The sequence below is a fragment of the Spermophilus citellus genome (assembly GCF_964194105.1).
Source record: "Spermophilus citellus genome assembly, chromosome: 3".
NCBI lineage: Eukaryota > Metazoa > Chordata > Mammalia > Rodentia > Sciuridae > Spermophilus > Spermophilus citellus.
Genome location: NC_138184.1, coordinates 25,141,115 through 25,154,192, shown reverse-complemented (window position 1 = coordinate 25,154,192; position 13,078 = coordinate 25,141,115). Strand labels below are relative to the sequence as shown.

Below are 13,078 nucleotides of genomic sequence, written 5' to 3'. Positions count from 1 at the left end.
TAAGGCCAGGATTGAGAGGAGCCCACGGATGCAGCTCCTGGGCTGTTAGATTGCAAGAGATCCCATATGGAGAGCTTAGGGGCAAGGACCCCTACTTCCCCTTACCAGAGACCCACTGCTAAGCAGGATCATGAAGATGATGAAGCTCTCAAACCAGCTGTGCTCCACGATGCGGTAGCAGGTCTTACGCAGCTGCCAGCCCATGTCCCACGGGAACTTGGTGGCATCCACTTTGCAGCAGGGACAGTGTCGCATGCAGCCTGTGGAGAGAGGTGCCTCATAGTGAGTGCTATTCCACTGGGATCACTTCTGCTCCAGCTCTGCAGAGAAACCACTCTTCTGGGAAACCCACTCAATGCACCTTTGGAAAAGAATCCTCTCCCGGAATAAGAGAGAAGGGGTCCCTTCCAGGTGGTCCTTCAATTCAGCCCTTTAGGTGATTCTCTCGAATTTTGTGGTCTAGCCCACTCTGATGTCCTCCTCAACCATCTTCCTTCTTATAGATGATATCAGTGGTCCCTATCTTTATGCTCAATCATCCCTGGAAGCCTGGTTAACCAATGGGCATGGGTCTGGTGGTGTCTGATGGACTATGCTCCGAGCCCACACTAAACTCAGTAGCCACTGCATGGCTAGGTTGTGACCCATCCTAGCCCAGGGTCAAGTGGTACAAGAAACTCAATGAACATGATTTTTGTCCTAGTCCTCAACTTCTACTTCTTTAAAGTTATTGAGGCCACAATAACTGTCATAGTGTGAACTATTTGTTAATTCATTCATTGCATAAATATTGAGAATGTCATATAACTCTGTTTTAAACATGAGGGAAAAGATGAATAAGTTACAGGCTGTGCCTTTAAGGGCCCTAAACCCCTCAGCTTGTGGGGTCTCACTCTTTTCTCACTCTCCCTACAGCCATCCAGGGATGAGGTTCTGTTGATGGTGTGTGAAAGCGGAAATTTACGGATTTGCCAGAGCTTGGCAGGGACTTAAAAATTCCCAGTATGAAAAATGAAGTTATACAAAAGACGGAGGGAAACGGATATGTTGTGGCCATCCTCTGGGTCCTTTATGTCCCCAATCAAGAGTTAAGGTAGTAACGGTTTTGGTAGTATCCACCTATTCTCTTTTCGATCTCAAGAAGGCTGGCTTATAACTCAGTGAGGTGTTCTCAAGGGAGAAGAGAGAGACTCAGCTCCTGTCCTGTGTCCATCTGATGTGGCATGAGGGGCAGTGAGTCATGTCATTTGTATCTGACACCGAAGCCCTTGATCCTGGGATGAGGCTGTGGGGGGCCCAGTTTTTGTGGCCGCTGTGGACCCCAAGCCAAGGCCCTGAACCCACAGGTGCCTAGTGAATATCCACCTGGGTTCAGGCCCTAATGAACGGCAGCATGAGGAGGCCCCAAGCTGCCCCTTTACCTTCTGTGAAGCAGTCCTCTGGTTCTTCCAGGTCATCTGCCAGCTCAGGGATCTTCTTCAGCATCTCCTCGGGGTCTGGGCAGTCCACAGTGCTGCCCTCTGAGGAGCTTGTATCGTCCACTTCCTTCAGGGAAGAGGGCCAGGGTAGTGAGCTCAGTTCTCTGAGGGACCCACACACAGTGTGGCCCCCACAGGGCCAACTGGCCGAGATCCCCAGAGGTGCAGGGCGAGCCCCTCAGGGCCCAGGTCCTGCCGCTGGGCCTGACCGGCATCCTGCATGCATTTGGTGCCTCAGCAGCTGAGGCCCGGAACACTGCTGCTCCCTGTGGAGCCCCCAGGCTTAGCTAAGCGAAGCTGTAAACTTCCAGGCCCTGATGGAGTGCTGGCGATGGCCCGAGACACCATAATTACACCCATAAAGACTCTCAGCTTTCACTGGGCTTGAATATTTAATCGGGGAGCAAGGCTGAGGGGCCTGCTGCCCTCCTGGCAGCTCTGGCCCTATAATGTCTCCAATGAATTCAATTAGGAGTTGAAGCTGCTCTCATATTAGTAAACCTGATAGCTTGGCTAATGGACCCAAATGGTGGGGTGGGTCCCCATCTGTCAGGCCCCTCCCTGCCTGGCCAGGGTCATAGACAAGAAAACAAAAACAAAACAAAACAAAAAAAATAAAACCAACACTCAGATGTTGTGTACTGAAAACATCAAAGAGGGAAAACTAACAGAGTCCTTAGAATGCTTAGAAGGGAACGTGACAGCCAGGTGTAGAATATGACAATCTTCCCCACTGGGGTCCATCTGGCTTGTGTTCACCCACTGCCCCCAAATCCCATCTCAGCCCTCTCTCTTATCTTACCTGCTAGGGTCAGCCTTGCCCAAGGCATGCAGCCAGCAGCTGACAGGCCTCGTGCTGGAGGGCTTGATAACTTTGGGGTGATTTATGTCTGGCTTATCTTTGCCTAGCCCAGTGCCTGTCACACAGTCCACACTCAGGGGCTAGGTGTCACGTTAAATTCTCTAATTCGTTAACCCGGGTAGTGAAGATGCTAAACCTTTAGAGGCACCTCTTTCCCGGTGGATTGTTTTCTTCCAAGATTTGTAAGCCACATTGCAAAGTTTATTTTTAGCTCCTAGAGGACATTCCTAAACCTGAGTCTTCTTCCCGCTCGCTCGGTCCCTGTAAGGCTGTCACTTCACCACTCACCGGCAGACAGCCTCTCTCCAGCACCGATCTGCTTTTGGCTAGGGGAAAAAAAAATAATGTGGACCAAAGAAAGTGGGGGAGCCTCGCAGGGGAGAAAGACCTCCCCATCCACGAGCACCTCTAACTTTTATCTGCTGCCTCTGAAAGGTATTTGATTCTCTTTGTGCAATGTCTTTTGTTTCCCTTTCTCTTAGCTGTCATTTTCTGGGCACTTACTCCATTTCAGGCAGGAGCTAAACACTTGACAAGCAGCGTCTCATTTAAGCCTCAAAATAATCCTGCCAAGGAGGCATCACCCACTTCCCAATGAAGAAACAGGCTCAGAGAGGTTGAGGAATGGCCCTAAACCCCCCAGCTAGTGGGGTCTCACTCTTTTCTCACTCTCCCTTCAGCATCCAGGGGTGAGGTTCTGGTGATGGCGTGTGAAAGCTGAAATTTATGGATTTGCCAGAGGTTGGCAAGGGACTTAAAAAATTCCCAGTATGAAAAATAGAGTCACAAGGTGGAGTGTGGTCTGGAATACCCTCCCCCAGCCCCACCTTCCACTGGTCCACCGGTCAGTACAGAGCTGGCTATCTGGACTCTCCAGGAAGCTCACATACCTACCTCTGCAGGAACCTGAGGAGCAGCTGTGTCTTTCCACTGCTCACCCACATACGGAGTTAGGTCCTCAGAGGAGATACCAGAGCCTGGGCTCCTAGGTGCCAGGTGGTCCTCATACCTCCCGACTTGCTGCAGCTGCTCCTGCTAGTGAGAAAGGGTCCCAACTGGGTACTTGAGTCAGGTTCAGCTGAACACTTCCAAATTTGAAAAGATCTTGCGCACCACAGGCTGACAGAGCTAAGGACTTCGTACATGCAACTGGCACAACATCCATCCATATGTATGTACATTTGTGTGAAATGAGCTCAGACGCTATAGCCAGACAGATCTGCATTTCACGCCTAGTTCCATTGCTTAGAAGCTGTGTGAGGGTAGGCAAATTATTTAACCTCTCTTATCTTCTTTTTTCTCCCTTTGTAAAATTAAAAGGCAGGATCTACATCATTCCATTATTTTGACAACTAAATATGTTAATGCTTACAGAATACTCTGTAGGAAGTGCTTGGCTCGACAGATGTTAGCCATGACCATTAGTGCTTGTGCAGAAGTCAGACGGCTGGTGGACTTGGCCAAGTGGACCCCTCCAAAGAACCCCAACGTAACTGAACATGCCTCTTGGTGGCAGACAGAGTTCACGTCCTTTACTCTGGGGATGGTGACGCCCTGCCCTCGGCTGTCACCCAGACAAAGGCATGTAAAAAATGGCAGCTGATAACAGCAGCTGCTGGAGCACCAAAGAAGTGACAGCTGTTGGGTAAGAAGGCTATGGGAGAGCTGCAGACCCAAAGCACAGCTGTCTGAGGCCACTTAGTGTCCTGGCCAGCAGCCCTCTATGTCCCTAGGGCCCCTACAGGGATCTTGGCCCTCCCACACTGTGCCAGAGGACGTGTCCCGAGTCAGTGAGAAGAGGTTAATAGGGTTGATGCAGCAGCTTGAGGTAGTAAAGCACTGTGCAAAAAAAGTATAGACTATCAAAGGTTTAAATGTGCCTTCAATTTTTTGATGCTGAAAGGAGTGTCATTTCCCGATGACATCACTTGTCAGGAAAGTCTCCTCAAATGAGTCACCTAATAATCAGGACTTCTTAGGGTTGCTGGTGAAGCTTAGATGAGCCTACTCTTGGAAAACATCCTGTTATTGGAGGAATATCATTAGTGTCTCATGTACAAAGTCTGAGCCAGGCAGAGTGAAGTGGCAGCTGTGTGACAGAAAATGCCCAAGCACCTCAGAGTAGCCTGGGATTCATCTGTGGCCCTGCCTGGACATTCGGACCCTTTCTTCCAGGCCCTGCTGATAGGTCACCTCCTCTGGAGAACTTGGTGTGGTTTTAGCTTCTTTATATCAAGGTCTCCTATGCCTGACTCGCCAGCCCTGATGCTGGAAAGCCTATGTACCTTCATTTCCCGTCTGTCCTTTGTCATTCTTACCCTGAGGCCCCTCCCTACCTTGTGAGGATGTCTCCCAGGGAGCACTCTTACCTGTACTTTGGGGAGCACTTCCTGGCAGGAGCTCTGAGCATCCTGCTCACCATCATCCTCCAAGTCATCGAGATCAGATTCACCCTCAGCAATGGGCACAGAGACCCACACATTAGGATTGGTGATGAAGTCACCGTGGTCCTCCCTGGGGTCTCTGAGAGCTGGCAGCCCTCCAGGGCTCCTCATAGAAGTAGCATCGGCAACAATGTGGTTCTCAGCTTTGGAGATAGAGATGGAGGGTTTCATCCATAGTGGGGGCTCTGTCTTGGGCCAGCGGGGCAGGCAGGGCCTGCTGAAGAAGCCGCGAAGTGCCTGCTTGGTGCGACGGCCAAAAGCCTGGATCCGTGCCAGGGCCACCTGCAGGTTGTTCACTTCCCCGTCATCCTCTGGTGCAGTGAGGTTGTCGGCACTGAAAGAGTTCAGCAGCAGGGCAATGAACAGGTTGAGCACCTGGAGAAAAGGAATGGAAGGGAAGATGGCTCCATCAAGCCACCTGGTGGGCAGCAGGATGGTAGGACCACCATAGCTTGACCTCTCTCTCCTTATGTACCCAGGATGCCTTGTTTCTTGGGAGAATGAGCTGCTGAGGGGATGTCCCAGGGTAACCTGACACAGGAGGACAAAGCTTGGAAGGACATTCTCCACCACAGTGGAGGATCACCCTGCTGAGCAAAGGGTCACTCAGGGACAATACAGAGAAGCAGGCAGGGGCTTGCCCTTGGTCACCCACATCTATTGAAGCCCTGCTTTCTGTTCCCCACTCTGGAATCTCAGGCACATCTTGTTGTTTCTGACTTTATGTTCTTTTGTGAGCAGGGAGTTGGAGCTCCCTAATTTTCAGAGTAGATGTGAAGATAGGAGAGATGTCAAAGTGCTCAGAGAGACAAACTTTCTGCTTGAGGGGTAGGTGTTCTCATAGCTCTGCAAGGATGGTGAGTGAGCTGAGCCTGGGAGAAAGGAGTTTCAGGCTGGCCCAATTCAGCGATGCAGGCAGAAAACATCTCTGGCTCAGGGACCAGGCTGGGAAAGATTTGGGGGGTCTGGATATGTTCTTTCATCTCTTTGTTGAGCTTTCTCCTGTCTGTAAAACCTTACACAAAAGGAATCCAAAATGGCGGACTTCCATGGCAATAGGAACATGGCTCTGGGAAGACCATGTCCTCCCTTGCTCACTCCTCCCCCCACAAAAAACCTAGGGCTAGTCAGTTGCTCACAACTAGAGTGGGTGGTGTCAACTGAGGGCAAGGAGCCAGGCTGGGATGGAGAAGGGGTGTTGGTACTAATTGGCAGGAAGGCCTGCAGAGGGATTCCCCCAAAACCTGGGAATAGATTTGAAAAACTATGATCTGCTAGACATGGTCCAATTTTTACTCTCTCCTCTTGTGCCCTGGCTCTTTCCTCTTCTTTCTTGAAGAAATGTATCCTCTGAACACCCCCAGATTGCGGGGGAGGGGATTTTTCCTTCAACAATGAATAGCTACCGTTTATTGAGTTCCCAGACACTGCACTCGGTAATTTGCATATGTCATCTCCTGTCATTTAATTTTCCCAGCAAGCCCATGAGTAAGCACTGTTTTTTTTTTTTCTCTTTTGATTTTTAAGGAAATCAGAGCTCAGGGAGAATTATTAGATTTCTTGCTCTGGGTCGCCCAGCTAGTAAACGGTGGTGGGAAATTTTCCCACAGGATTTTCCTTCCTTGTTCTATGTGCTTGTCCCTACATGTCAGTTGCTCCCTGAGGCATACTTCTTATTGCATGTCCCACATGGCTTTGAAAAGTTTTAAGACTTCTCAACCAGGGGGGGACAATGTAGGCATAAAAATGCACAAGGTCAAGCAAGGTCAAGCAAGGTTTTTTTTTAGAGTGACCCAGAAACCTCCTTCCTTGCCCATGATGTGGGACCCCAATGGGGACTCACCACCAGGTTTCCCAGCACCATGACCGTCAAGAAGAGGATGAGGCATATGGATTTCTGGCTGACTTCCATGCAGGCCCACATGTTCTCGATCCACTCTCCACAGAGGATCCGGAAGACAATGAGGAAGGAATGGAAGAAGTCATGCATGTGCCAGCGAGGCCACTCATCCCCTGGTACAGCGATAACAGAACGGTGATTCCCGTAGTCTTCCCCAAGCAGCTGCTTGCCAACCAGAGCAAAGATGAAGACAATGATGGCGAGGATGATGGTCAGGTTCCCCAGCGCCCCCACCGAGTTCCCGATGATCTTGATGAGCGTGTTCAAGGTGGGCCAGGACTTGGCCAGCTTGAAGACCCGCAGCTGGGGAGAAGCAGAGACTGTCAGGCCCTGGCAGCTCTTCATCACCTCTCATCTAGTCTTGGCTGGAAACCAAAGTTCTGAGAAAAGCGTGAGGCAGCTCATCCCATAAGTTGGGGTGCTCCCTGAAAGTTGCTTTCAGAGACTTCTTTTTATAAATTATTCAAAAAATACCATCAGCCATCTATGGTCCCTAAGTATCGATGTACTTCACTGACTGTCAATCAGGGTCTTATACTGTGGAGGGAGTCTCATGATCTTTGTTCTATTAGCCACAGGCCTGATCCCTCCCGAATGTCACTTGCAAATAATGGGAGTCATTGGGTTCTGATTGATAGAATGGAAATGGAGACAAAAGGAACACACGTTATGTTCAGGCATAGCTATAAATTTTCCTGCACTTTCTCTTCCCCTTTCATGGTCCACAGAGGCTACCTGTTTAAAGCCATGATATCATAAAATGGGATACTCCTGAATCCCTGAGTTACTTCTTGGAGTAAACACGCTCAGGAAAGCTTCCCAGCCAGTATTGGATGTGCTGTGAGACATCGACTTCTGATGCTATCTCACAGACTTAGGGGTTGTCACTGGAGCTAGCTGTATTTATTTTGAGCAAGGTAGAAATTGGTATGATGAAAAGAGAGGTATTGCCATTTCAAAAACATCGACTGTGTGGCACTGGCCTATGATCATGTGGTGGGCAATGAAGAAACAGATGTAGGAAGACTTGGAAAGTGTTGATCTGTGTGATTCACTGGCAAAAATATTCTTTGCAATAATTCTGGGGTAGATCATGTGCCTCATGATCCAGCAGCCCCAGGAGAAGGATTGGCAAAAACCTTAGTATTATGCGTCGCTTGTAATTTGGTTTTACCAAATATTACAAGAAAGAGATGAGGAATCCAGGAAATATTTGGTTGATTTACAAGAAATGAAGGGAATTTTAGTCCAGAATTTTAGGTCCTTGAATATACAGTGCTTCTAGGTCCCAAACAATAAGGGTTAAGTTTCAAAGTGTTGAAGACCTGTCAAAATTTCCAATGAAATGAAGAAACTCTCAGCAAAGATTGCATTAATGTGTAGCCATTAATGTTTTTTTTTCTTTTGAGAGAGAAAGACACGAGGACAAGAAAGCAAAGAAGTTAGGCAGAATTGGGGACTATGTCAAATAATGTGCTTTGAGTGTGTAGCAACAAGAGGTCTGAAGCCATTTACATTTTTGAAGGAATTGTATTGCATAATGATCCCTGAGTGAAAAGCTTTTGACTGTTTAAAAATTAAGGCAAACCTTGGCCTCCCATGTTTCCACAAGCAGGAAGAACTTTTCGGACTGAAAAGGCCATCTTGAGAGGCAGCAGAGTCAGTTCCTGAAGGAGTGCTAGCTATAGATACCTGATTTGCATCAGGCTATGAAATGACTAAGAAATAAACCTTTAAGAGATTCAGCTACTGAGTTTTGGGGATTACTTATACAACAGTTAGCATTATTTGTCACTGATTAATGACAAAGTTTTTGGTCCTGGGTTTATTCCCATATTAGGCATGCACTCTACCACTGAGTTACATCTCCATCTCCCTAATTTTTTTTTAAAGAAGATAAAGTTAAAAAACTTAGTGCAATAATAAGCTGAGAAAGGATAATTGGAATGAAAAATTTTCTGGAGGAAAGTGGAGAGACTTTAGCTAACTTTTGACTTTGGCTAATTTAACTGTTTATGCTGTAGTTTCTAAGGTAACTATTCAAAGAATAAACACTGAGTATTTAGTTTTCAAATCAGTAAAGGGGAAAATAAGACAAGCAAAAATATAAAAATATACAATCTAAAATAAATCAAGAAGTGTGTGTGTGTGTGTGTGTGTGTGTGTGTGTGGCGGTAGGGGGTGGGTGGGAGATTGATCCATCTAATGATAAACGTATATTCAAATATGTCAGTATTTACACTAAAACAGGTAGACTAAATGCTTTGGTTAAAAGACAAAGACTGGACTGTCAGAAATGAATAAGAACACAAACTCTGTCTATATGCTATTGGCATATAAATACACGATTGTCATATAAAGACTATAAGTAGAAGTATGGATAAAAACATATTGGGCAGATTCTAAATCAAAAGAAAGAAGAGTTATGTAATTAATATCAGGCAAAGTCATTTTTTAAAGGCAAAAACATATATAAAGATAAAGAAGGTCAATTTTAATAATATAAGTTTCACTTTACTGGGAAGACATAACAACTTAAAATATGTATGCACTTAATAGTGCAGACTCAAGGCAAAGCCAGATGAGAAACAGACCTGCTATAATCATAGTGGGAGATATTTTTATACACCACCTTCTCTGTAATTGCTAGAACAAGCAGTAGACAATAACAACCAGGGATATAGAATATACTGCACAATAAAATTTCTCTACCCAATGGATATATACAGGGCATTGTACCCTACAGCTAACAGGAAGACACATTTTATTCAAGTACATAAGGAACATTTTTGATATGCTGAGTCAAAGAGAAATTATCAATAATTTCCAAAGCATTAAAATCATACCACATATGTTTCTCCAACTATAATACAATTAAGCTGGAACTCAATAACATAAAGATAACTAGAAAAACCACATATGTTTTGAAATTGAGAATCATACTTCTAATTAACCTTTGAGTCAAAGAATAAATCAAAGTTGAAATTAGGAAATATTTAGAGCCAAACAAGAAGGAAAATTCTACATGTGAAAGCAGTTCTTAGAAGGAAAGTGAAGTCTTAAATATATTGGAAAGGAAAATAGACTGAAAATTGCATCTTAAGAAGTTGGAAAAGAACAAAATATGTAGCATTGAGGATGTAATTAAGATAAGATGCAGGATTAATTGAAATAGGAAAACATCAATGATGTAGAGAGAATCAACAAGATAAAAGCTGGTTCTTTGAGAAAACTAATTAAATTGATGATCTTTGGCAGGACTAATGAAAGGATGAGAGGAAACACGAGTCACTATTATTAAGAAAAAGGTGGCAGAGGTAGAGTTGACAGAGATCCTTGAAACACAGCAGGGGATGTACAAGTCTAGGCCAATAAAACTCGAAAATTTCTATAGGAAGGAAAATTCTTAAATAAATAACAACCAATACCAATTTGAGAAATAAAAAAAACCTGACTAGTTTTCCAACCATTAAGAAACTTAAATCAACAGTGAAAAATCTTGACCTCCATAAGTCTTCACTAGTGAATCCTACCAAACCTACAAGGAAAAAATTATACCACTCTTACATAAATATTGGCTAGAGAAAAAGAGAAATATTCTTCAACTCTTTTTATGGAGATTAGTATAGTCTGGATACCTTGATACTCAACCTACAAGGACAATGTAAGTAAGAAAAATCACAGGCTAACTATTATTCATCAATATGGATATAACAATATGGATATAGTAAGCAAATTATCAACAAACTGAATCTTGCAATGTATTAACAAGATCAAGATCATTTTGGGTGTATCCAGATCAAGTTAGGTGTATCCCAAGAAAGCAAAATTCTTTTAACATTAAAAAAAATCAACTAATAAAATTTGCCACTCTATAGAGTAAAGGAGAAAATCTTCTGATTATCTTAACGTGATTATCTTTACAGGCAGAACAGTGATGTGATAAAATCAAGTGCCTGTTCATGATAAACAGTCTTAGCCAAATAGAACTTCCTAGACTGATAAAGGTTTTTTTTTGTTGTTAAAAAAACCATTTTTTTTAAAAAAGCCTGCCACAAATGTCAGACTTAGTGAAATATTGAAAGCATTCTCTTTGCAATCAGGAAAATAGCAAGGATGCCTGCTATTAATGCGTATTTTCAACCGTGTACTGGATGTCCCAACCAGCACAGTAATACAGTGAAAAAAAAAATCAAATGGTAGAAGGATTAAAAGAGAAGAAACAAAACTCTTCATTTGCACATGACATGCTTGTGTTCAAAAATTTAAAAACTGTATAGATAAATCATCAGAATTAATAAAAGAGGTTTTTGGATTGCAAAATATTAAATGTCAAAATGCTAACAAAAGGCAAGAAAAGAACATTTAAAAAATGTAAGATCCTTATGGGGAAAATCATGAAGACTTTATAGAGACGGCCATAGTGGCACATGCCTCTAATCCCAGTGGCTTGGGAGGCTGAGGCAGGAGGATTGTGAGTTCAAAGCCTGCCTCAACAACTGTAAGGCACTAAGAAACTCAGTGAGACCCTGTCTCTAAATAAAACACAAGTAAGTGGGGCTAGGGATGTGACTCGGTGGCCACTGAGTTCAATGCCTGGTACCCCCCAAAAAACTTTATATAAAAATTATAGAACTTTATTGAGAGATTAGAAATAAATCGATATACTATCTTCATGGATCAGAAGATTACATCTTGTAATGGATACATTTCTTCTCAAATTGCCTTAGAGATTATTGAAGTCCCAATGTGAAAAAAAACACCCAAGAGTTTTGTGTATATGTCAGTATGTAACATGGCAAGCTGATTCTCAGTGAATATGGAAGTGCAGGGGCCAAGATACTCAAGAGTAAAATGAGGTGGAAGACTTACAATGCAGACATATTCAAAGCTGCAGTGTTGGTACAAAGACAGAATTAATGGAGCAATGCCTTGGACACTGTCATGAGAACTGATGCTCTTCTGGAAGGGAGGAAAAAGCAGAAAGACAGACTTGAAACTTTCATTTCTTCCTTCTTTCCTCCTCCCTTCTGACTTTTTTCCTTTGATCAATCAGCAGATGTTTATTGAGTTCTTACTTATGCACTGGGCCTTGGGCTAGGCCCTGGAGATAGAAAGGCAAACAAGAAGACTGTGGTTCTAGCGACATGGGTATTTGAATGTAGTCATCGTATAGCATGAAGGACAGGCTGATTTGATGAGGGAATCCCTTGTTAGATAGCTGGGGTGGGGAAGTTCTCTGTAAGAGGACTTGAGAGTTAAACCCAGAAGGTTGAGAATTACTAAGGTCAGTGACTAGGGAAAAGCATACCAGGTAGAGGAAATAAGTATAAAAGGCCCAAATCTAGGAAAAGTCTTGTTTCTAGTGAGGTCTCTAGAGGAGGTTCTAGTGAGGTTCTAGAAGAGGTCTCTCTGGCTGTTGCAAAGAAGGCAAGAGGAAGTTTCTTGGTAAGACAGGCAGGACCAGATCATGCAGAAATTTTACACCATATTAAGGACTTCAGATTTTATTCTCAGAGCAACAGGAAACCATGAAAAGTTACTTGTAACCAATATACCTTACCAACCTAAGATTTTGGTAATAGGGGAAACCATGTGTATGTGTGTGAGGTTTTGTTTTTTGTCTGGGTCGGGGAAGAAGAGGTGATGGTATAAGGGAACTGTCTGTTCTATCTGCCCATTTTTTTCTAAAATATTTAAAACTTAAATTTAAAAATGAAATCTAGTGATTAAAACTGACCAACTGGACTTTGTTATTCTCTAGTAATTCCCACAGTTCAGGTGCAGGCATGGCAGTGGGAATATTTAACTCCAGAATAATGTCTTGTACAACACGAAGATGCTTGAAGAACAGAGGAGAAGGATGATTGAGTTTGTGGTCAAGGGCATGATAATCTTGATGGACCATGAAATCTAAGCCAAGTCATGTAGGAAGTGGAACAGACCTCAGGTAAGTGTGGTGCAAGGGAAGGGGGAGTTGATCAATGGATTAAGATCAGAAAGTGGGCCAGGTGCTGTGGTGCATGCCTGTAATCCCAGCAGCTCAGGAGGCTGAGGCAGGAGGATCACGAGTTCAAAGCCAGCCCCAGCAAAAGTGAGGCACGAAGCAACTCAGTGAGACTCTGTCTCTAAATAAAATACAAAAGAGGGCTGGGGATATGGCTCAGTGATGGAATGTCCCTGAGTTCAATCCCTGGCTTCCCCCATAAAAAAGAAAAAAAAAAGATCAGAAGGTGGAGGAGACATGTACTTAGAAAGGAGGGGAACATGCACATGGAAAATTCTGTTGGCCCAGGTTGTAAAGTAAATCTGCCTTTTTTTTTTTTTGTCATTACTGACTTGAGACTTTGTGGGATCAGAACAAAGTAGCACATAGACCTTAAAGCACCAAGCT

At 44.1% G+C, this 13,078-nt stretch overlaps 1 protein-coding gene across 1 annotated transcript in view; it reads right to left on the bottom strand.

The window, feature by feature from the left end:
* The window catches only part of SCN10A (sodium voltage-gated channel alpha subunit 10), a gene marked incomplete at both ends in the record, with an annotated part of 91,724 nt that overhangs the window by 24,112 nt on the left and 54,534 nt on the right, over positions 1-13,078 (bottom strand). The window contains 5 exons of the mRNA XM_081283225.1: positions 106-260; positions 1,422-1,545; positions 3,235-3,375; positions 4,710-5,159; positions 6,628-6,987. Coding sequence (XP_081139351.1) covers positions 106-260; positions 1,422-1,545; positions 3,235-3,375; positions 4,710-5,159; positions 6,628-6,987 — 1,230 coding nt within the window. The remainder of the gene's footprint in view (positions 1-105; positions 261-1,421; positions 1,546-3,234; positions 3,376-4,709; positions 5,160-6,627; positions 6,988-13,078) is intronic.